General features: G+C 41.3%; 1 protein-coding gene and 1 long non-coding RNA gene across 6 annotated transcripts in view; one reads left to right on the top strand and one right to left on the bottom strand.

Moving 5' to 3' along the window:
- The first annotated feature begins 1,420 nt into the window (after positions 1 to 1,420).
- The window catches only part of adam22 (ADAM metallopeptidase domain 22), a 68,132-nt gene continuing 46,611 nt past the window's right edge, over positions 1,421 to 22,941 (top strand). For all 5 annotated transcript variants that reach the window (XR_009794901.1, XR_009794902.1, XM_061819125.1 and 2 more), the window contains exons 1-3: positions 1,421 to 1,697; positions 1,923 to 2,065; positions 7,197 to 7,273. Coding sequence is in view for 3 of the 5 variants with exons in the window: in XM_061819125.1 (XP_061675109.1) it covers positions 1,604 to 1,697; positions 1,923 to 2,065; positions 7,197 to 7,273 (314 nt within the window). In the remaining 2 variants the exon portion in view is untranslated. The remainder of the gene's footprint in view (positions 1,698 to 1,922; positions 2,066 to 7,196; positions 7,274 to 22,941) is intronic.
- On the bottom strand, positions 10,573 to 13,504 carry LOC133501207 (uncharacterized). The gene is made up of 5 exons (XR_009795129.1): positions 13,285 to 13,504; positions 13,024 to 13,096; positions 12,574 to 12,918; positions 12,089 to 12,490; positions 10,573 to 10,743 (listed from the first exon to the last, which is right to left on the bottom strand). It is a non-coding gene; the product is annotated as an uncharacterized LOC133501207 (long non-coding RNA).

Genomic DNA, 22,941 nt, shown 5'->3' with positions numbered 1-22,941 from the left:
ATGTATCGCTAAATTGTTGCCATGAACGGCGATTATGTTGAACTAAACTTTCAGCATTTTCAAAACATTGCAAGTGTAGACCGTTCGTGTTTATTCCTTGACAGGCCAGTTTATTTAACTTTTCTTCAGATAAAGTTTGTCAGATGAAGAATTTTTATTGATGAACATTTTTAAAGACTATTTTGTATCATGTTCTCCTAATATCAGTTGAAATTGGAAATGATCATTTCTGAGTTTAAAATTTTATTTTCTATTTTAGTTATGTATTTATTTTTTTAATTTACAGTTATGTTACATTAATCCAGTAAGTTATTTTAAGGCCATCCCTAATCAAACTCGCAACTTTACCTGCATGCATGACTGCGTGACCACACCTGTACATTTTTCAAATGTGAATGGCTGTGTGTATCAAAATATTAAAGGCAACTCATTATACTATTAGTATTACTAGATCTATATCTAAGATAGTGAGCAATGTGGTCGAGTGTATCAGTACAACGCGACGTTACAAGTTTGAGACTTAAACGTTAATAGTAATTACTACAGATCAACTTCTTTAACATGTTTTGCTGTACAGTGTAGAATTTCTAGGATATATTTTTGTGTATATTCTGTATCTATACTATCAATATGTATAATGTGGGGAAAAGGACAATTTTAGATGTATTTTTACTTAATAGTTCACTTAATTCATTTGTCTTGAAATAAGATGGCATATTTTAATGACAAATGTGATTTTGTGCTATCCAGTGATAGGGGCATGGGGGGCAAAAAAAATCTGGGCTTGACCCTTGGGGAACTTTTGTCCATTTTTTTTTTTTTTTTTTTTGGTCAAGACTTAGAAATTTTACTTTCAATATTTGTCTGAATTTTGTTCACAGATATCGCCAGAATGCACCACAGCCATCAATTTTTTTCCCCGGGGAGGGGGGGGGCAAGCCCCCGGACTCCCCCAGTGCTCGCATTTGTATTTTCAGGAATTTTCACGAAAGTCCACTTTCATCTCTAGATATGCAAATAAAGAATATTTCTCACGGCACAGTATGTCTGGGTAAAGAAACCGTAATTAGACGTGGTACTTAATAAAAAATACACATAAAATTCTCCACTATGTGCTGCGATTTATGGCGCCAGTGCAGATGACTGCGTGAATGATGATGACAGGACTTGCGGGCTTTTATCAGCCAGGGCCGCGGAGGAGCTTCGGTTCGGTTGTCTGTCGTTAGGGCAGCTTCCTTCCCCTCGTGGTCAGTCATGTTTATGCATGAGTCGTTTCTGCAGTCATCCGCTGGATATTGATGTGTTTTAGGAGGTGTCCCCTGTCTTGCGTCCCCGCCTCTCCTTTCAATCCGCCACCCCTCCCCACTACTCTCCTCCCCGCCTCCCCCGCCCCCACTCCTCGCCGCCGAAGAACCGCCGTGTCTCGGTGCGCTAAGACGCGTTCGGCGTTTAGTCTCGTCCGGACCTCAGATGGCCTCCGATCACACGAGCTGCACGAAGCACAGCGGGAAGCTCGGCTCCATCGTTCCCTAGCGAAGGCCATCGTGGATTTTACCGCATTGTTTTGCCATTCCCATCCAGAGACGTAGCGAGGAAGAAGAAGATGATGATGATGCGCGCACCATGGTGGATTTCCCTTTTGTGCGTCTGTGGTTTGATGCACGCCGGTCACCAGAGTACCCCCCATTCCCCGAATGGTAATCCATAACAATATTATTAGTAGTAGTATCACGATTTAAGTTGCGTCCTTTTTTTTTTTTTTTTTTTTTTTTTGATTGTTTTATTCTACCCAATAACATTGCGGCTCTACGTTCTTACAGGGACTTGGCAAATAAAATCAATGTTAATTTTCATACGGGGGCGGATGTGTCTTTTTGTCCTCAACAATAATAAAAATGGGTGGTCTCCCCTCGCCGGTGCAGGTGCCGCCTCGTCGAATGTCAACACGCCTCGTAAAGGAGGCAGCACGGTGCCCGTCCGCCTGCTCTACAGCAGACACAACCATAGCATGATCGGCCACCACGAGCTTAGGACCCGTGTCAGAGGCAGTCCCGAATCCGAACAGGTACAGTCCGCGCTTCGGTGGTCGTGCTCGTGCTGCTGAAAGTGGCTCTTGTTTATTGGGGTTTGCATCTCACTGGAGTCCTCTGGTGGAGAAGGAACACGTGAGGAAAATATCAACAAAACATCTGGATGAACCAACGTGATGCTCATCACACAAATGTACACGTTTCTATTTTTAAGAGGGAAAATAACAATAGTAAACAATCTCATTAGTCATGTCGTCATTACAAATACAGTACAACTAAAATATCTTTTTGTTTTTCACTAATTAGATTTTTCTATTCCACAAATTATGCATATCTTGTGCACACGCGGACCATTAAGTATTGACAGGAAAACTTAAGCCCCCCCCCCCACCCCACCCCATCCGTTTACCCTAAAAACCCTCAAAACAAAACATGCACGTAAAAGCCACAAGTTGCTATTATACCTCTGCTCCACCAGGGGTCACAACTATTGGACAAGTAAGTCAGGCATCCTTTGTATGGTGTACTCTACTTTGTCGGAGCTATTCAGTTATCAGTTGAATAAGGAACAGTTGATGGTGCATTGTCTTAAAACCGGCTGACTGTCAAAAAAAAAAAAAACAACAACAAAAAGACTTCTATTGTTCTTCTGTTATGTGTTATTTTGATGCTGAAATGGAAGGACGAATAACATGTTTTTTTTTTTAGAAAAAAATATCTACAATTAACTAACTAGAGTAAATTAAAAAAAAAATTGAATTAAATTACCAAAAGTAAAACGGAACTAAGCAGCACGGTGGTCTAGCTGTAGAGCGTTGGCCTCCCAATTCTGATGACCATGGTTCAAATCCTAGCCCTGCCTTTGTGGAGTTTGCATGTTTTCCCCGTGCCTGCATGGGGTTTCTCCCACATCCCAAAAACATGCATTAATTGAAGACTCTAAATTGCCCGTAGGTGTTTTTGGGAGTGCGGATGGTTGTCTCTATGTGTCCTGCGACTGGATGGCAAGCAGTTCAGGGTGTACCCTGCCTCCTGCCCGAAATTATTTGGGATAGGGTCCAGCACTCTCGCAACCCTTGTGAGGATAAGCACCTCAGATAATGGATGGATGGACATTGGAACTAATGGAACCAACTTTGACAGCCCTCTGCTGTCTTGTTTTACAGCTTGACTTTCTCACTGCTTGTCTGACTCATGCCTACTTGCTCAACTGGCATAGGTGATGAATAAACAGTGTCATTGGCTGAGTCGTATCACGTGGGAGGACTTAGAAACCACATGATTGGTCTGTGCATTTGCTATGTGCATGCATTTACCACAGTGATAACTTATAGTATGGCAATAATCATAATAATCTAATAAAATAATAATGAAAAAAAAAACATCTAGGTCGGCATCCTGACTGGAATCACCCCTTCGAGGACCTCTGCTTGTAGGATCCTTTGGAATAAATACTGTATCTAAATCGTGTTATCCCCCATGACTATCGCTATATGGACAAAGCAATATAGTTTAGCAAGAAACACTTGAAAAACATGTGATTGTGGAGTTTCTGGTAACCAGCGTGATACAGTCACCAGCTTTATGGGTTTAGGTAACTGTGACTCAATCGAGTGAGGCAGTATGCCTCATTGGTCAAACAAACAAAAACAAATCGCTTTGTATGATCCATATATGAGATGTGTCATTTAATGTGTGCTTGTTGTAAAACATTTATGTTTCATGCATATCACATATTAGTTGTAGTCGTTTTATATAACCTTTGCATGTTTAATTGTTCCATATCTTTTAGACAGCAGAGTACTCTTGCAAATGTGCTCTGGATGGTTGTGACCACTCCCTGGATTTCTCTTACTTTCTCATCCTCTGCCTGCACTCATTCTTCTAAAGATAAGTTTGAGTGCACCTGGACGGAGCTAATTGTGTGAGAAAGTTGTGGGAATCAGCGGGATGTTTTTTTTCTTTTTTTTCACTATATTCCCATCTCTCTCAGTTCTGTATAACAAAATGTGCTCTTTTTGCATGTGCTTCAGTAAGGTGTAACAACTCGTGACGACTAGTACATCTTCCTCTCTTTTTCTTTCTTTCTTGTAAAATAAACAAAAACAAAGACAAGATTGCTTCCGTTACTTATTAAGTTATAAAAGGATTTGCCGAAACAGGCTCAGAGAGTTTAGTGGGCTCCAGATGGTAGCAGTTGTTAAGATAAGAGACCCTTTGTCTCTCACACCTCAGACAAGATAGCAGTAGCCATCTGCCAAATAGAAACCCAAATTTACTAAATGCATCATATATTCCTGGTACTAAGTACTAACGTGGTGCAACATAATATAGTGGGCGGATAGAGACAATTGCTTTTTTAACGCAACAGACCTGGAGAAATTAGTGTTAGTTCTTATATTTATTGTCTTTTTTTGTACATTGAAATTTCTTGTTTTTAATTTGACCTACCTTGTATTTTCCTGTTTGATTGTACGTTATACATGTGTGCTTTGAAAGGTGCCATTAAATGAAAGTCATTATTATTTTTATTATGATTACATATGCACTGGTATCCCCTCCCAATTCTGTTACAAAAGGCGAAATATTGCCTGCTGGGCTCGGTCCAGCTATTTCGTGAGGATGCCATTTGTCCAGAAATTGACTCGAAAATGTATTAGTGACATTTGTAGCAGATCTTCACAAAGCCTTAGGAGAGATGTCGGTCATTTGCAACGTCACAAAAAGAGAGTTTGATCATTTATTAGCTGTTTTTAGTGCCACAAGTCTAAAAACAAACCTGTCTAGTGATTTTGAAAGGATGTCAAACACGCTGCACGTATTTATAGACTCTCTGGGCTATTTTTAAATCAAAGACGCAAACATCAACACCGCCAGTGGAGGAGGAGTAGCAAAAAGTACTCTGTTTGGTGTAAAATACAAAGCTCTCAAATGAAACTAGCCTGTGTGGGTATTTGCCCACTGTATGTGTCTGCACTTGGATGGTGTGGAATGGAAAGTATCTGCTGTTATTCGCAAATCAAGGAGGGAAGAGTGAGTACCGTTGATAACGCAGCACACAATTACTGCTCTCTCCTCCCATCAGGCGTTTCATATTGCAGATTAGATTAGATCATATACATTTCCCCCCCTCATATATACATTGAGTAGATCTGACACGCTTACGAACAATAGTGGCTGTGCTCTTTGGGGAGCGTGTGGTGTAAGGTCACCCCTGGGTGAGCACAGGGGCTCCTCCTCAGACGAAGACCCTCCCCTCCCCCCACATTGTGGTCATGCAGCATCCACGTTGTCATGATGACACACCAGGGTGCAATGAGGGGGAGGGGGTCACCAGAATGACTGCCGGTGGGTCCTCATTGACCCCGAGGGGTGCGGAGTAAATGAATGAATTAATTAATTTAGCCATGTGCACCATCTGTGTCCAACCTTCAATCGGAATGAGTATCCACCTCCAGTCAAATCAATCACACTCATGCAACAACAGTAATTCATGCCTGTTATACGCTAATGAGTGCTAACAGTCTGAAGAATGTGAGTCTAAAATTGTTCATATCCTGGTGATATTAGTTACAGCGCTAACTCGGCTCACTACTTTAAAACTTGTAAAATTTGGAGTTTGACCCCCCCAGAAAAAAAAAAAAACTGTCCAGGGAAAAATACACCTTGGATACCATACAAATTTTGGGTGTTGAAATTGTCTTATCATCTGTTCAATTACTAAAAGAATTTTGACACCTTTTCCAGAAAAAGGATTCTATCAATAGAACAACAACAATATGAGAAGAGATTTTAGCATCCTGTGAGACAAGCCATGTAAAGCAGAGAGTGTAATTTAATTTTTTCCCCTCTCAATTAGACTAGACTAGATTCTCACAGTATTTAAGTGACTTGTCCAAATTTTTTTCAACAACCTTTAAATGAGCTTTGACCTATTTTTTTTTTTTCCCAGCAGTTGGGGCCTTTTGGAGTGAGCGTGCATACAGGCCACGCTGGCAGAGTACGTTACTCACTGTTTTCCTTTTGACTACAGGACCTGCTGATTTCAGGTCTTTTTGAAGCTCTCTACACGTCCTTCTTGGCTCTTCTGAGCTTCTATAATCTTTGCACTCCTCTCTCAGAAATCTTCCGAGGAACACCTGATTCAGGAAAATTTATGGTGGTATAATTGGCTTTCCACTTACATATTATGACCCCAACCTTGCTCAGTGGAACATTCAGAAGCTTTTATATGCACCTGTAACCAATGGCAATGTTCTGTTTTGCAATGGTCTTTGTTCTTGCCCATCATGGAATGTGTCTTGACTCACACCGTGGCAATGAGACCCTTTTGCAGGCCATCAATTCGGACTGAACCAGCAGATAATCATTTGCACTGACAAGGGGCAGGGTTGCTGTTTCATTCTTGATAGATTTTAGGCGTTGTCTTGGCTTTCCATACCTTTTTGCACTTCCTTTTCTTCATATGCTCAATATTTTTTTTAGCTGTCATTTCACATTTTTAATTTTAATTTATTATCTTATTCGTCCTACCTTCTTTATGTATAAATTACTTTGGTCGTTCTGGTGAAATTTTCACGTCAATGGCACCTTTGGATATATATTTAGTGAGAAAAGAGTTAGATATCACATATTTATTTCAGCTGCTGTGTGTGTCTCTTTTTTTAAAAGCTATTTACACCAAATTATTTCGTACCAAATATTTGCAATGCAGCATTTCTACATGCACCAAAACTGACAGTAACATCCCTTGATTGGTGTGCCTGCCTCATGGAGGCCGAGGACACCACACAATCAATAAAAGGTGGGATTGTGCCCGGGGGCTACCCGGAAAGCCACCCAGTGGTTGGGACGCGTCCAAGATGAAGAACCCAAGGTGGTCCACCAACTGGCCACCCAGCAGGGGGCCGCAAGGCCCCAGTGTCTCCACGCCCCCACAGTGCAGCTCCACCACCAACAGAATATGGGCGAGTGACCATCACAACACGAATAGTTGATGTCTCTATGATCATGGATATAATAAGAAATCATTTTGTTGCTGGGGACACCCTGCAGTCATCCATGATTTGAATTTGTCAAATGCATGCACGTCATTATGTCCTTTCTGATCCACAAATATGCTAATAGCTGTAACTGATCTGTCCTTTCATGCATGTCCTCTTTCAGGTGAACCATGTAGCCCAGGCCAGCTTTCAAGTGGAGGCTTTTGGCAGGAAGTTCATCTTGGACGTGGAGCTCAATCAGTGAGTTTTTCTAGTTCTCTGCACATATATCCAGCTGTAAATCCTCTCGTGCTTCCTTGTCTGGGCTGTCCTGTTGTGTGCAACCCAAAGTGTCAAGTCAGTCATTTCCTAATGCAATTTCTTTCAGTATTCACTGAAGAGTCAAACATGTGACAGTGGTGCTTATTTAGCTACTTATTTTCTAGTGCATCTACAGTATCTACAGGATGTGCAGTATATGCATCTGTGTGGGTCCATACAATATGTTTGTTATGGGAGATATTCAGAGGCTCCATCTTTATGGTACATGATTTACAGTAAAGGCTTAAGTGCTGCACTGTCAGACACTAATATTGATCACCACTGATAGTAAGTGAGCAACTCACTTTCCTCTTGCCCTCTAAACTCTTGACTTCCTTCTCTCATTCTTTCACATGCCTCTCTCGTGCATAAAGCATAATACACCCTTGAGCTCACCTCCTCAGAAGAGTTCACATATTCATCACTGACTGTTTAGCGTCTGTAGACCAGAGATCCCATATTCAGTGCTATTTATAGATTCAGATAATCCTCCACAATAAATACTGTAATTTCTCATGTAAAATACCCATTCTCCCCCCAAAAAAGAAAAAGAAAGTGTGCATTATACATATGTTTAGGGGAAAATGACAAAAAATGCTACATTTTATATTCATGTGCCACCATAAAGAGGTTATGAAAAAGATGTACACTTTCATTCTAATATGTCAATGCCATCTCGAGGTTATGACAAAGTTGTAGCCCACTCCACTTTCATTCCAAAATGACAGGGGTATGTATCACTGCATATATATATACAGTTGTGCTTATGGCTTTGTATACTATTGCAGAATTTTATATATTTTTTTAATACGACTGATAACTGAACAACCATCATTAATTTCTGTATGGTTATGTTTTCTTTAATGATAATCCTTCTCTGTAATATTTGTCAGTTATATTTGAACCCCATTAAAATAAAACTAAATGTGTTTTGCCTGGCTGTTCATGTTTTCTTTAAAGAATTGTACCCACCTTACAAATTCTAACTGGGTAATCAAACATATAAGCACAACTGTTCTCTTATTGACTAAATAAAAGCAGGGCTAAGAATTTAAAAAAGAGAAAGAAAAAAAATTGTGTTCAAACAAAGTGCTCGACTTCAGATTAATTCTTTGGAAAAAAATAGAATACACATAAATCCCGTTTTGATCAAATGCGTAGAAGCAAAATCATGCAAATTAAAAATGCATTATACATTGGTAGAAGTGTTCAGAATTTTGAGGTCAAGTTTGTTAGTGTGCATTATATATGAGTGCACATAAGATCTGAGAAATTACGGTATCCTTGTTTTGTTTCCAAATACATTAAATGTGTTTGAAGATAAGTGCTGAAAATGTGCAAAGACTGAACAATACACTGTGATACTGAAATATTGAGATGTAGTGTAACGTAAATGCCCCACCATGGTGCCAGCACCCTTGATTTATAGTACGCGGGGGTATGGATTGAGGTGCAAATCATTTTGTGCAAAAGTTAAGACTGTTATGTACAGTAAGTGATAAAGTACCTGTGTTTGTCTGTTTTGTCTGTTTAATCTGTTTTAAAGGAGACATATTTTGCCAAGCCAGATTTTTTCTAGTATTTGGTATGTAGTATTGTGTCTATGGTGTCTCAGTAAACATGAAATATGAAGTAAGATTGTCCACACATTCCTGAGTTCCAGAGGTTTTTCTCTGGAAAAACCTGGAATCAGGTTATTTGAATTTTTCAAGATTATCTACGTCACTAACGAAGATCTCCACCTGATGAGCCTGTGCTTTCAATATAACAAACGCATGAGCGCTCTCAAGTGGGTCTCCTACACAGAGGCAGCCAATCAGAGGATGTGGACTAGGTGTTCTTAGCCAAATATGAACAAAGGGGATATGAAACTGGGTCAAACAGATGTCAGTGCCGCTCTTCAGTAGGTGTCAGAGGGGCCGTTTTAGGACACTCGTATAACAAAGCCAAGATGTTTTTTTTTTTTTAATTAAATTGACATTTTTGTACTAAGCTCTTGTTTGAAAGTCACTCAATGGAGATCTAAATAGCCAAAATAAGGGACCTTGAACATTAAAACTCAAGATTCAATTCAATGCTTACTCAAGTGGAAGTCTCTCTAATGTGTTAGTTCGGTACATATTACAAACAAAGTGTTTTTGTGCTACCCATTTCATACATGCAATATCCACTGGAAGTTGCCATGAAATCAGCATTAAAAGCAAAAAGACAACAGTGGCCAAGTTTTGTCCAAAAGAGTTTCATGATAAGAGTTATGGTAGTTGGAGACAATGGTCAGTCGTCATGTGGATTATGATCAGCCGTGTTTAGCATGAAGGTTTTCATAGGTTTCAATTTTCATTTTAGTGAACGAGGTCTTTGGTTTAGGTCTTTTGTGAGTGGTCTGGTGCATTAGAGCCCATTTGTTTGTGCTCTAGTACAAGAAATAGCAAAGGGTAAAAATGCAGATGGCTATGCTAGCTACTCGTGCTAGTTGCATTAGCTTGTCACTTGTGGTTAAAGCAACTTTTGTTCACATTTTACATTAGAGGTTAATCTCTTTAAGTGACTGTCATTGTTAAAAAAAATGAGATAAGACGGGATATTTATTCCAACTTCTCAACTGTCCTTAAAAGAAAATGCTTAAAGTGTTTTATTGTAGCTCTTATACCGTTATCATGTGGCTAAACCTGTGTACATTTTCTGTACAGTTAATGAATGTTTGAAATAATATTAACACTACAGGTACATAACAGATTGTTTAGTACTTTGGAGGTACTACTGTATCTTCTTTGTATACAGAAAATTCTGGAGTTCATACAGTATTTCATGTCCGTTTTGTTGACGAGTTTAGAATCAAACTACTGTATGAACTTGCAGACGCAAATATACGCACGCTGTCCATGAGTGCAGAGTTTGATGTCATGGCGAGCATCCTTTTCTCGCATAATCCTCTGCCCTCACAATATCATCTTGAAAGGAAGCACACAAGTGGAAATCCCAATTCAAGATAACCGGAGAAGGGAATTAGCCTCCAACCAGGCACTCTGCGCCACTTTAAGGTGTGTGGCTATGAATACCAATCGACTGAGCAGCCAGCCAAATGCACTGCACCATGGAACCAAAGTTGGAACGCTGTCTTAATTCATTAGTTTTGTGTTGGGCTCTTCTTTCAGACATCATAACATCACTTTCATTTCATAAATCCTTCATCATTAGCAAACAATAAAAAACAAATGGTGTGCAAAATTTTCCCGCTTTATCATTTCTGCATTGTTGTGATTGGTCATATCTTCAAGATGAGTACATCTTTGTCATCATTGGTTAACAAGAAGCACTGTAGTGTAGTGAGTAGAATGCCTGCCTCATTCTTTGTTGCAGCCTTTCAGTGTGGAGTTTGCACGTTTCTCTCGTGCTTTGGCTTCCTCCCACTTGCAAAAAAAAAAAAAAACAGGCATGTTACAAGACTCCGAATCACAGATGTCAATCTCAAGGCTTGGGGGCCACCCACATCCTGCGTACCACATCACTTTATGTGGCCCCCCTAAAGCAAGTCTACAAATGTCCAATTCATAGTTTTGCTCAAATCTGTACCAAATATTCACATTTTCTTCACTTTTCACAGTTGGACAATAATTGAACTAACCATTTTATTTGTCTCATGATTTCAAGACCATTTTGACCAAATCACTGCCATATAACAAAGAATGAAAAATTGAAGGGGGTCAGAAACTTTCCGTCCCCACTGTAGCTTATGGAATTGTGTGCTAAAAGAGTTGTTCTATATAGTATGTGGCACAGTTTGAAGTAGTGCACCAGTGCTGTTTTGGCTCAGAGGTTGTGGTTGTGATTGACACCAGCCTTGTGTGTCCCACTTCTAGTCCCATTTTTTCATCCCCCATGAGGGACACTTTCGACTTTTGGTCCCTGAATGTTTTCCACTCTCACGCTCCAAAGAACTGATTCCCTGCTCCCTGCTTCAGAGCCATGATGTTTGGTTTTTAAAAGAGAAAACTGCTCTTTTTGTTCGACAGTGGGCTGCAGCAGAGCTGAATTAGTCAGATTTTTTTTGTGTCCGTCGCTAAATCATCTCTCATTCATTCTTGTTAAACGTGTGCACCGTAGTGTTTGTTTGTGTCATTGTATGGACTAGTGGTGTCACGTTACCAAAGTTTGGACACTTTGATACAATAAATGCATTAAATATTGTACTTCAACACCAGTCCTGAAATGTTACCAAGGCAAAAATCTAAAACATCAGTAAAAACAGCGGAATGAAAACTGACAAATCAACTTCAAATATATTTTTCTAAATGCAAAACATTCTCGTATTTTCCTCATGTAAACAAAACATTGGGACTCAGTGCAGTGCTGTTTTTCACTGGGTATGCTTCCGCGACACTCCAAAAGTGGACCTTTTTGCCCCACTTGGGTAATCAGCGGATTTCCGTTTGCATGCAGGTGGATTTTTATGCTTCTCGAATTCTTGATTTTCGGGATGGGTGACTTTAGCCTCATTCTCCTGCTGCTAACACTCATGTGCATCGAATGTCAGGTTCGCATAACAGCACAGGCATCTCTATTGCATACAACACATACTTTGCCCACACACTCTGAGGTTATGGCTAAATGGCTGAAGGCTTCTGTTACGTTTTTGGGCACTGGCCTTTAAGACACCACATGAATTGAGCGCTGTCACACCAGTTCTTTTTTTTGCTTTTCTTTCACTGCCAGTCCTAAAAAAAAAAAACATTGGTATTTTTGTCAACAACATACCTCAGTACTGTACTGATACCGGTATTTGGTGCATGTATGGACACAAGTCCACCTTGAAGCAAGACTTAGGGCCACCCCCTTCATTGTCGTCTTTGTCTGGCTCGTACTTCAGCTCAACGGCTCGCTGCATAATTTTCATTCATTGGTCAAGAGCAAGCGGAAGAGCTACACACAGGATTGTGGGGGTGGAGGGGTGATCCTTTGTTGTTAATCAATCTCAACCAAACATGCACACATCTCCTTTCATTCATCGCTGTAGTTCTGCACCCTGCCCCACCTGCTCATGGTGAATAATAGATAGGATTAAAGAAGAGTGTGCACGTTATCTTATTTTGGGAAGAAAACACTGATCCACAGTGCTGTTGCATACGTACTTTACGTCTGTCTGGTAGATACAGCCTCCTATAAAAACAATCGGAATATTAGAGAGCACCATATAGTAATCAGAACAAGGGGTTGGACTACAATTATATGTCTATAACCACCTGAACTATAATTGCCTTCATTTTCATCCTCGGCAGCACGGTGTATCAGCTGGTAAAACGTTGGCTTCACAGTTCTGAGGACCCGGTTTCGATCCCGGCTCCGCCTGTGTGGAGTTTGCATGTTCTACCCCTGTGCCTGTGTGGGTTTTCTCCAGGCAACTCTGGTTTCCTCCCACATGCAAACATGCAACGTTAATTGAACACTCTAAATTGCCCCTAAGTGCTATTTTTAGTGCAGCTGTTTTTTCGCTTAATGTGCCCTGCAATTGGCTGGCAACCACTTCAGGTTGTCCCCCGCCTCCTGCCCGTTGACAGCTGGAATAGGCTCCAGCACTCCCCGCAACCCTGGTGAGGATAAGTGGCAAATAAAATGGATGGATGGAAGTTAATAAATAACATAACAATGAAGAGCATTTTTTTTTTTTTTTACAGAAAGAAAATTAGTCCGACCTATTTTTGTACTGTAAATCTATCTATCTGTCACGTCCCATCGGAACGAGAGTAGGACCCAAATGCAGGAACTCTGAAGACGCAAGGTAGTTCAAGAAAAGACACGTTTATTATATGCCGAGGTCGGGGATCGAGCAGGCAGTCCGGTGCAGCAGCGGTAGTTGGGACGTCGGGCGAAGAGAGCAGATGAGCGGATAGGCAGGAGTCGGTACACGGGAGAACAATCAACGCAGGCAGAAGTATCAAAGGAGTCAGGCTTACAAGGGTGGTCGGAGAACGGGCGAAGGTCGGTATACACAGGTTCGATCAGGGATACCGGAGCACACGAACGGGACATGAAGATCATGCGAACTGGCGCCGGCCAGTTGTCATCGCGGTCATATAAATCCACAGCATAATCAGGCTGCATGATGCGCAGGTGTGCACCTTCCAATCAGCGCACCTGCGCGGACACCCGCACAGCTCGTGCTGAAGCTGCAGGATCATGGCCTTCAAGTACTCGACTGAGTTGCAGGGACAGAAATGAAAAAAAAATTTGAACGCACAAATGCTCATACTATAGACGGTAATAATAAACCTTTGTTCCAATTTTGCATCATATTTTTTCCATACACTTACTGTGGCCCTCAGAGGACTTCACGGGCCCCTAATTAGAAAAAAATATTCCTTATCCTTATAACAAACCTGAAGCGGGCGGGAGCAAGTTGGATTATCCTACTTGTGTTACGTCATCGCTTCGGTGTTACAAAACAGGAACAAGAAGGCTTGCGTTCCTCCCGTGTGCACTGTTGACACTTACAGACGCTCAGTGTTTTCTTATTCCTACTAGTGTCACGTCAGCTTTCCTGTATGCAGACATGCTCTTTATGCTAATGCACCATTACTGGCAATACTAAATGCATAATTCATATATGTGGAGGGTGTGTGTGTGTGTGTGTGTGTCTGTGGCAGTAGGTTGACTGGAGAAAAATATAACATAAAAGTAAAGCATAAAACAAATGAAATCAGAGGCAACCATCTTATGGGTTAAAAATGTGATGAATGTATGTTGTGCATATGTGTGGGTGTGTGTCTGTGGCTAAATACTGTATGTGTGTGGATAAATGGCATTGCACTCATCAATAACGTGCACTTTGAAAACTAATGGTTGTATCATCTTGTTGGGCGTCATACCGAAGTGGCACATTGTGTTGTTCTAATTAAACAACAACATGGATAGATGAAAATAATGTGACAGACAAAAAAGTCATGAATCTTAAAAAGAGGATCAGAGGAGGGAAATCAAGAGGGCCAACAAAGGAATTCAAATTAGCTTTTTTTCCCCTTGATTTAATTCCCCACACTCATCATGCTGAATTAAATTGAATTTTAGATTTTTTTTTCGTCTCTACAGTCAGTTACACAGTTTTCTTCCCAAATAGAACAGTCCGTGTTGTGACTTCCAAGTTGTTATTATTTCACATATGAAAAATGGAAAGTAAATTAAAGGGCAGTATTTGCAATTTTAAAAACTACTTTCTGTCATTGTTATTAAAACTGTATAACCTGACAGTTGTACATGAGTAAAATGATCTGTGAAAAAAGAAGAGAGAATTCGTGACTGACGAGGTGTCAGGCATTTTGTGGCCTCGTGGGCACACTCACACAGGGCTCAACATCAATTTATGCAGCTAGCTACTTGCCCTATTGAGTGAATCTAAATCTCACTTGTCAATAAAATCCTAAATAATATTTTTATTGATCAGGAACTCTAGCAAGTCATCTTCCTCAGCACAACTCAATGGGAACTATGAATTGCCAATCAGTGTGTAATTTCAAACACGTGGATTTGTTTACATCGCTGACCGGATGCAGCCTTCAACAATATGTCGGCCGGTTTTCCCTTTTGTGTGTCGCCGTTTCATCACAATATTTACCAATTGTGTCATGTCAAAATATTATTGTCATCAGTGACAGCACTTATCATTTGTATAAAAAATATATAATAACTATGTTGGACTTTCTCACCTCAGATTTTCCTTGATTGTATTTCGATGTTCAACTATTCTTGACCAAAGCATGAGGCGGCCATTACGCCGTAGAAGAAGGCAGCTCATTGGCTTGTCAGTCGAGCTCCAGCGAATCAGAAACTCGTATGTTAAGCTGTTGTTGTCACGTTGTTTCACACAATGTCGGCCGTGAATTATCAAAACTATCGACTCGGGCGCAAACATTTTTTAATAAATGCGAAATTCCGATATTTCTGTGAAAATTCCCACTTGCCCAGTCGGGCAATCGTGCCGTACATTTACTTTCCTGAAGATGCTTTTCGGTCAAGTCGGGCAATTGTTAATGTTGATCCCTGTTACATTGGGCGCACCCCTGCGGCCTAGTGCTCTTACCTATTAATTTAGGCTTGAGGAGCTTTGCTGGAACTGTAGCAAAGATCCACCTCTGGTTAGCCACACAAGTTAGAAAGGCCGAGTTGCACAGATCCCAAGACCACACAAGGGTAAACATAGGAGCTGCCGTTCGGAGCTGAGAGGGTTCAGATCTTGTGTGGAGGTTGCAACATTTCTACTCGACAAGTAAATTGAAGAATGCCACAAGTTAATGAAGTCAATGGGTCACAGGTTTGATGCAGTCTATGGAATGAAGGATGATGCCACCAAATATTCAATGTTGTCCACTTCAAGTTCATTTAATAATCTTTTCCGAAACATTTGCTCACTTGAACAGTTGAACAATCATCAGCACCTTCAAACAAAAGGTGCTCTGCCCTCAGGTCTTTAACACAACTAGATGTACAGTAAGTACCGTGAAATACCTGAAACTATAAGTATAGCAGAAATAGCTCATGTTTCCATCTTTAATTAATTTCATATGTGAGCTTTTTGTGTTGACTTTTTTAATTCAACTGAATTGAATTAATTGCTGTTGTATCATTTTTCACACACACAAAAAGAAAAACAATCTTCAACTAACAATACACTTGTTTAACATTAAATCTAGTTTTTACACATCTCATTAAAGATGAGCTCATTTGAGCAGGAATTGGATCACAAATTGTCAAATTTTTGGGAGCAAAATGTACAATTTGATATTTTTCTACCTGTTCACACCAAGCGAGAACCTCAGCATCTTCATTTCTGCTACCTCAAGTTCTGCTTCCTGTTGTTCCTTCAGGGCCATCGTCTTTAATCCGTGCATCATGGCTCGCCTCACCACTGTTTTATAAATTTTACCCTTCATCCTGGCGGATACTCTTCTATCACATAGAACACCAGACACCTTCCGCCAACTGTTCCAACCCCCTTGGACCTGTTTCTTCACTTCCATACCACACTCTCCATTGCTCTCTATCGTTGACCCAAAGTATTTGAAGTCGTCCACCTTCGCTATCTCTTCTCCCTCGAGCTTCACTCTTCTTCCTCCGCCCCTCTCATTCACGCACATATATTCTGTTTTACCTCGGCTAATCTTCATTCCTCTCCTTTCCACTGCGTGCCTCCATCTTTCTAATTATTCCTCTGCCTGCTCCCTGCTTTCACTGCAGATCACTATATCATCTGTGAACATTGTGGTCCAAGGGGAATCCAGTCTAACCTCGTCTGTCAGCCTATCCATTACTACTGCAAACAGGAAAGGGCTCGGCGTGGAACCCTAATGCAGTCCCACCTCCACCTTAAATTCTCTGACACACCAACAGCACATCTCACCGCTGTTCTGCTGCCATGTGGTGAGGGGGGACATGAGGACTTTGGGTGTTTGAGAGGAGGATGCACGAGATAGGCTTAGATGGAAAAAGATGCCACACTGTGGCGACTCTTAACGGGACAAGCCGAAAGAAAAAGAAGAACTGAAGTTGCTGAGGCTCTTCTAGCATGTGAAGCTACTTGCTAATGCTTCATGTTGCTGCCTCGGAGCGTAAAAGGTGCTGATGTAGGGCTGAGCATCGTGCGCCTTTCCCTAAACGAGCGTGTGACCTTCCACATCCATGTGTGTGATTTATATCTCTTTTATGGCCCGTTCCCAGATCATGTATCACAAACTCGACCCGCTTTATGACACTGATACAAGCCAACGCCGCTCTTGCCCTTATTTGTAACTCCATCCTTGTCTCTCCTCCTTTGCTGCCTGCTCGGTCATTTATTGAAAGCAGGCCAGATCTGATTTTGTGAGGACGCAATGTGAAAACACACAAATGTGTGTGTTTGTGTGTGTGTGTGTGGGGGGGGGGTTAGGAGTTGAGAGTGACAGAATATAAGAGGACTGGAAAAAACCGATAAGAATAGGATGTGTGGATGTCTTCTGAGCACCCTCTCGTGTTGCTGTGTGGGTGGGTGGAGATGAGCAGATGGGGAAATATTGAGTGGACACCGTGTTTGTATATTTGTATGCTTGGAGAGGAGGTAGCTACTTGAAAGGGGTGCCTTGGAACAGGAAAAAATGGCCTCATCCATCCACCTTGTAGCTGAGGATGCATGTTGTCTGATCACATAAACAAACACATGCACAGTTTTAAAATCAGATCCAAATCTTTGTAGGTGCTTTATTTCCATACCACTCCTTTATGGAACGTGAAGAAAAAGTAATTGTGTTCGTGTTAGTAGTCACAGCATTTTAGCAGTGGAAATAAACACAACTTGAAGGTTCAACCAATATTTCATTATAGAGGCATTGTTCTTTTTGTAGCTGGTTCACATCCTTGTTGCATGGAGTGGACCGACTTCTGGCTCCTGCGTACTAGGGTTAGAATGAATATAAAGTGTCAAGTTTTTGTAGTCCACGATAATGTGACGCAAGTTGATGTCGAATAATCCATGACAGTGATTTGTGGACAGTGGACGGGACACATCCCACACCGAGCGACATAACCACAGACAGAGAGGTCGGCCCCATCTAGCCCCGCAGCACCGACCTCAGGAATCCCCCAACGTTGATTAATGTGATTGATGTCAAAAGATTATTTTTCCAGTTTATCAAAATTTCGTACAGGTATCTAATGCAATGAGTAATGATTCTGAATATTCATTTGGGAAGCCGATTATGCTTAAGTCACAATCTTGGGGAAAGTAGAATCCTGCAGTCCAAAATGCACAGGTTTCAGTGTAACCCAAGTCCAAAAGAATTGCAGTGGTGTGCGTTCCCGTATAGTATGAAAATAGGTGTCTGGGGTATTTTTGGTGCATTGCGGAGATGGAGAGAAGCTCATTTTATGCATATTGAGGAAAGTGTATTCTATGCAGCACTGTATATTTGATAAAATCTACATTTTTTTTGTTTGTTTTATGTTATTCTAAAGGTATTTTTACATATCTGTGTCCAATAATTACAGTTATCAGACATAGAAAGGTCTTCTTCCCATTCAGTGATTGCTTTTTAGTTCATGAGGGAAAGAAAAGGCTGCAAAAGTAGACTCCTTCCGCAAAGTGGTCTTGCCTTACGTTCCGGCCCGGTCGGTCGGAGTAGACTCCACCATTTCGACAACTTTGGAGGAAGTGGTCCACCCCAGATTTTGTCCCAGCGAACTTTATTCACTTTTGAATCATCATGCTATTATTCCAAACAAAGACTTATGTCAATGTTACCAGGAAGCAAAGTCATTTGTCTTTGGTGGTTTGCAGCTGGCTATCCTGCAGCTGTCATGGGGTCGATTACCTTTTGGCAGCTCAGCCACAATGCCTTTCATTGACAGATGCCGAGTCCAGGGTGAAGTCAGCTAGGATGACCTTAACTCCTTCTCTTATTTAGCCACCTCCTTGTTTGTCCAGCCTCTGTCAAGTTATCTCACTCAGTTTGCATAAAAAGTAAAAACAAAACAAAACAAAGATTTCACCACCAATGCACACAGATGTGTATGTTCTCGTCAGATACTGCATAATGCAACGGTCAGTTCGTTCCATGCGCTCCTTTCTGGATGTTGTGTACTACAGCAGTGGTCCCCACTCTTTTTGTGCCACAGTGTCTTCCCACCCAAAGCCATATTTTGACAGACATATAAGAACATTAACTGCATTGCTTAAACATCACCGTTACAAGGAAATTAATTGATGTAATAAGTGGGATGCCCTGCGTTTGTTTCTCTTCAACTAGCTCTGCCCATCATGTAGTAAGACTACTTTATGTGCAGTCTACTCGGTAACTTAATTTTGGTTGCTGTTATTGCAGAAAATCCTCACAGAGACGAGATAATAGAAATACAAGCAAGGTTTTCAGTGTTTTAAAGGTTTTTTTTTTGTGTGTCATTTGGGACCCTATCTCTATATATTGTACAGAGCAGACGTGGTGAGTTTCTTTTTTCTTGGATGTTGTTGGCTTTTTTTTTATTTCTCATCATTTGGCCTTTTCCTCCTTCAGAAGAAACTCTCTATAGACTTTTTTTTTTAAACTCTCTCTTTTGCTAGCTTGTGGACCTTTTTTAACTGCAGTATTACGTGACTCAGACAAGTGCTTTGACATTTGTACAGAAGCAAAGGTGGATGCAACTGATTTCCGAATACAACTTCTTACAGACTGAAGACCAATAAGAAAAAAGAAGGTCTCTCTGTGAAGCCTGGTACGACTGGCACCGGGCGGGCACACCCTCCTACAATAATTGGATGCCAAGAAAGCTCCTCAAGTCAACATTTGGGGGTTGGGATCAGTTCTCTTTGCTTGTGTAAAAAGAGGCGTCATCGTAAATGAGCCATTGCTGATAAGTGATTAGTGAGTGAATGAATTATAGCCCGAGAACCTTTTATGAGGCTTCAGTGCGGGGTGAGGCGGGGGTGCTAAGGTGGGGGCAGTTGCAGCAATCCCCAAAGAGAAAACCTCCTCCCCTTCCTCCTCTCTCAGCTCCTCTCCTCATTCACTACCTTTTCGACATTACACCGGCCCTCTCGCTGTCCTCCGTCAGCGCTCCACCCTTCATGATGGCCACTTGACACAGCACATTCACTGCTTTTGTGTACCCCCCACTGCCTTCTTATATTGCCCTGAATGGTAAATCCATCCATGCAAGAGAAGTCTGCAGTGTATGGATGGCTGTGTTTTTTTTTCTGTGTAATTAGACTTCAGCCAGCCAAATGAAATGCTGGTAGCGCCACTCTAGTGCCAGGATCTCCACATACTCACATCGACATTAGTTCTGCCAAACTTGACTTTTTTGTGCTTTTTCATCTATGCGGTCCCTGGCGACGCAGAATGTGAGAAGAATTGTAAGCAGAGTACACCCATAACAAAAATTCAGCTGAATTTGAACATTTTCCCTTGCTGCTAATCAAATTCAGAAATGGCTTGACGGGTGCATGCCTCTAAACGATTGTCCTGTGGTGTGGGGTGCGTGAATAGTGATTTTCCCAACACAGTTTTCTGGGATAACAGACAGGGCCAGCAATATTGAATGTAAACCTGTTCAATATTGATGAATCCATGTGTGTGTGTTCAACACCGAGAGACTAAACCATTTATGAAGAGCCCTGAAGATTGTTGTTGTTGATTGTTTGTAGAAGGTGTCTCACTTTTTCATTTTTTCTCCAAAGACTTTCTTAATAATGTGGAATAAGTTTTGCGAGTGCAACATTTCCATTCCACTTTTTGCCCGCTCGGAACAAGTGAGAGAAAGCGAGGGAGGGATGTGACGTAAAGGCCTTGCGTGTCTGCGGATAAATGATTTGTCAGCCTGAGCGTCAAAGCGTCTGGTCGGAAATCCTCTGATTGACAAGCGCGACAACAGAAGACGTCGCCGCGGCGACTGAGCCGAGCACCAACGTCTTCTGTCAGAGGGGAGGATAAGTAGACTGATGAAAATTAGATGGTCGCCATTGAAGAGTGTGAGAGTACAAAACACAAACCCCCGTGAAAGGTGCACTACTAGAAACAATGTTAGGTACATACACTTTCAAAATTTAATGAGATCCAATAGAGACATCAAATAAATAGTTTTTATCGAGATAATAATGCTCAGTTTAAGTTTGCTCTATCAGAGAGGTACTCATTTAACATGTTTTCTACTCCGGTTGTAGTTCGCAGTGGCGCACAACTATTCTCCATACCTTTCTGTTAAAAAAGCCTTTATCGGAAAACTATTAAACAACTCATTACCCTTTGTTAATTTAGGTAATAATTATACTTAGTATTTTTTTTTCCTGATGGGGAAAAGCAAAGCATCTACTTGAGGCAGCCATTTCTTATTATTTTAAGTTAACTCTGCTGCATAGCAAGCCACATGGCCAAAAGTAACTGAATTGTCGTGGAGACCACTGTGAACTATAATAGCTGGAAGAAAGCTGTGACACAACTACAAGTGAAGATGGAGCTTGTTTCTATTTTTGTCATTATTATCATGTTATTGATGATGAATGTGTGGCCAATATAAGATCAACTTTGCATTCTTGGAATACCGCATGACCTCTAGTTTTACCAATGGAAACTCATCAATTTCCAAAAACGGCGATCATTTGCATACAGCAACGCTCCTACAATCCCTCCATCCAAAGGCCGCCTCATTTAATAGGAAGAGTGTCTCCAATAAACTGTGAATGATGGATTAGTATGCGGGACGGTTGTTCCACTGTCTGTGACCAATGCAAACAATTGTTGACGGCCCCCAAGTAACACACCCACCGAGAAAAAAAAATGAGACTCCGAACCAAATGTCTTACAACTGAAGAAGCCTTTTGGTTGAATGCCTTCATTCAACCTTTGCAGATTTTGTTTTGCTGATGATGCATGCAATCTTGTCCCGGACATCTTTGACAGCTTTTTAGTGTTGTCCATGGTGGTACAGGGATTAGTTGGTAAAAAAGAAAAAAAAAGATAGTTATGAAGGGTTGAGATCAAGAGTATCGACAAGTGGTTGACTGTTCATAGCAGTTTGTCACATGGGGAGTGGCACCAGCCAAGTTGTAGGAGCCAAATTAAAATATTGTCAATTTCACTCAATAAAATACACATTTTGTGCCTTATGTTTTGCATCTTTCTATGTATTCTATCAATTAACAACCAGAATGGAGACTATTAATTTCTGAGTAAACGTACAAATTCAGAAGGGGGTCAAATAATTATCCCCGCCTCCCATTACTCCCCATACAGTGGAAAAGGGGCATAAAATGGGCAGTATTGCATTCATGTTGATTGTCAATTAGCATATTAACCAGAGGAGAGGAAAATGTGTGTTTGGGGGGCTGGTTTTTGCATCTCTGTCTACTAAATTATTAAAATCCTCAAAGAATCAAAGCTGAAATGTGTTATCAGCCCCCCTCCATGAGAGGCTGCAGTTTCAATGCCACTTCAGGAGACCCACCCGCAAGCTGGCCTGGCTCAGTGTGGCTAAAGATCACAAGCTGTGAATCTTAAACACACGTCCCAGCAGAACAAAGGCTAACAGTGCGCCTTTGACCCTCCGGGCACGTCTTCATCGCAGGAGTGAACATGCATGTTAGTTTTGTCCCGTCGTCTTCTGGCGCATTTCATATGTTGTTGGTCGTCTGAGGTGAGTGATGATGTGCAACCCGAGGCTGACAAGTGAGCTCCATGGCTTTTATTACGTAGTTGTGATGGTGCAGGGTTTTTCCCGGAAGGGCCTTGAAGCAGTGCACAATGAGATAGTTGGTAAGAGCCCTGAGGTCTGCGTTGAGACCTCCCTCTCGTTAACATTGGCCGCCTCTTTATTCCCCCCATCCCACACCCACGATGGCCATTCCTCCATCTTTCCATTTTATCTCCCTCCTCTTCTCTCTATGCTTTAATTAGCCAGTGCACCGAAGCAGCCATTGGTGTTATGGAGGACTCTATTTCCTGTATGAGTCTGCACACTGTTGTGAGGCAGAAAAGTAGTAATATGCCTTACCTCTTTACCTCTGTTACCTTTTGCCTGATGGGGGAGAGCACAGCTTGTTCTTTGCTTTCCGGGACTTGGTTTTCATACACTTTGAACAGAAACATCTTAAAGAGGAA

This window comes from Syngnathoides biaculeatus, chromosome 5 (assembly GCF_019802595.1).
Source record: "Syngnathoides biaculeatus isolate LvHL_M chromosome 5, ASM1980259v1, whole genome shotgun sequence".
In the NCBI taxonomy this organism is placed as follows: domain Eukaryota; kingdom Metazoa; phylum Chordata; class Actinopteri; order Syngnathiformes; family Syngnathidae; genus Syngnathoides; species Syngnathoides biaculeatus.
Note: the sequence above shows the minus strand (reverse complement) of the source record. Positions and strands in the feature narration are given on the sequence as shown.